Source organism: Phaseolus vulgaris, chromosome 8 (genome assembly GCF_000499845.2).
Source record: "Phaseolus vulgaris cultivar G19833 chromosome 8, P. vulgaris v2.0, whole genome shotgun sequence".
NCBI lineage: Eukaryota > Viridiplantae > Streptophyta > Magnoliopsida > Fabales > Fabaceae > Phaseolus > Phaseolus vulgaris.
The window spans coordinates 45,468,142-45,470,021 of record NC_023752.2 but is presented as its reverse complement, the minus strand read 5'-3'; the positions used below and the strand labels follow the sequence as shown (position 1 = coordinate 45,470,021).

At 46.3% G+C, this 1,880-nt stretch overlaps 1 protein-coding gene across 1 annotated transcript; it reads right to left on the bottom strand.

Annotated features, from left to right (window-relative positions):
* Positions 1 to 637: 637 nt before the first annotated feature.
* LOC137825216 (uncharacterized) lies at positions 638 to 1,213 on the bottom strand. Its single transcript, XM_068630889.1, has one exon. It carries the CDS (start codon positions 1,211 to 1,213, stop codon positions 638 to 640), a length of 576 nt encoding a protein of 191 aa, XP_068486990.1.
* Between the last annotated feature and the right edge of the window lie 667 nt (positions 1,214 to 1,880).

Sequence of the window (1,880 nt, the reverse complement as noted above, 5' to 3'; positions counted from 1 at the left end):
ACGTGTACCTTAGCAAACTTTCACTAAAACATTGATGAACACGTGCTTATTGCCACGTGTTCTTCTGACTTGATCGTTATTCTACGCAAAGGGCCTCGCAGCGCCGTAACCCAACTTAGGGTTATTCCATTGTGTGAGTCCTCTTTCCTTGAAGTGCATCTGGCGCGTGGGGTGACTTTCTGGGTGCCAACTCATGCCCCCCAACCCCTAGTTACTCCCTCTGGGAATGCATCTACCTTCCTCTCGCACCATGCACCTGGTTCACCCCTAGGCATGACCCTCTCATGGGTCGTATCTATCCCGGGGGTCTCCCTGAGGTGGCGTGGGTACTTCACGAGTCAGGTTACTCCCTACTGGTGCTAGAACTATGGCCTTGAAGCCACCTTTCTCTTCTCTTTGTTACTGCTCTGGGCCATGCCTTATCTAGCAACGCCTTATCTTGGCGACGCCCACTCCTGGCGACGCCTCATGCGGCCAATTCGTTGACTTTCTTCCTTGGGTTTCTCGAGGGGCCCCACCATACATTGACTTTGACTTTGACTTTGGTCAACGCCCGGGGACGGGATGGTACAGTGGCCAATCGAGAGAGTGCATCAGCACGAGTGTTATTTTCTCGCCGGACGTGTTGAAATGATACCTATTCAAACTTGGTTAAAAGACTTCGCACAAAGTGAAAATATTGTTGAAGCAATGTTTCTCGAACCTCGTACACCTCTGTGAGCTGTCCAACCACCAATCGAGAATCACTTTTACAAGTCAACTTGGTTACCTCTAATTCAGTAGCCAGAGGGAGACCGGCTATAATGGTGTCATACTCAGCCTGATTGTTCGAATTCTTGAACTTAAACTTCAGGGCTTGTTCAACGAAAATCTCGCCCGTTCCTTCCAATATCACTCCTACTCCGCACGATCGACTATTTGAAGAGTCGTCCACATACAATATCCACCTGAAATCTTCTTCTTCGGCCGGTTGTGGACTAAGCTCTATTGCAAAATCGGCAAGGGCTTGAGATTTAATTGCCCCCCTGGGCTGATATTGAATATGAAATTTTGACAATTCAATTGCCCATCCTATCATTCGTCCGACCAAATCTGGCTTAGTCAGGATCTTCATAATGGGGTAGTTAGTCTTAACTATGACCCGATGATTCTGGAAATACATCCACATTCGTCGTGCGGTGATGATTAAGGCTAATGCGACCTTCTCTACCATTTGATACCTGATTTCTGCACCATGCAATACTCGGCTAACAAAATATACTGGTCGTTCCTCCGCTTCTATTTCTTGCACTAGGACTGAACTTACCTCTTCGTTCGAAACAACAAGATAAACAATGATGGGCTCTCGTGTGTTCGGCTTTTGGATAACTGGTGGGGATCCCAGAAATGCATTCAATTGAAGAAAATTTTGTTCGCACTCAGTGGTCCACTCAAACCTGGACCCCTTTTTTAACAACTGGATAATAGGTCTCGTTGTTCAGCTAGTTTCGGTACAAACCACGACAGGGAAGTAAGCCGACCAATCAATCGTTGGATTTCTTTAAGGTGGTTAGGACTTCGCATTTCTGCAATGGCTTTACACTTCTCTGGATTTGCTTCTATTCCTTGATGGGTGAGCATGAAACCTAAGAACTTACCTCCTACTTCAAATGCGCACTTATCAAGATTCAGACGCATGCGATACTTGCGTAGAGCTTGAAAAACTTCCTTCAGGTCTGAAACATGTTGCTCACATGAGTCAGATTTGACAACGATGTCGTCGACATACACCTCAATGTTTCTTCCAATCATGTCATGAAAGACGTAGTCCATCAAACGCTGATAAGTAGCTTCGGCGTTCTTGAGACCGAACGACATGACCTCGTAATTGAAGTTGTTGG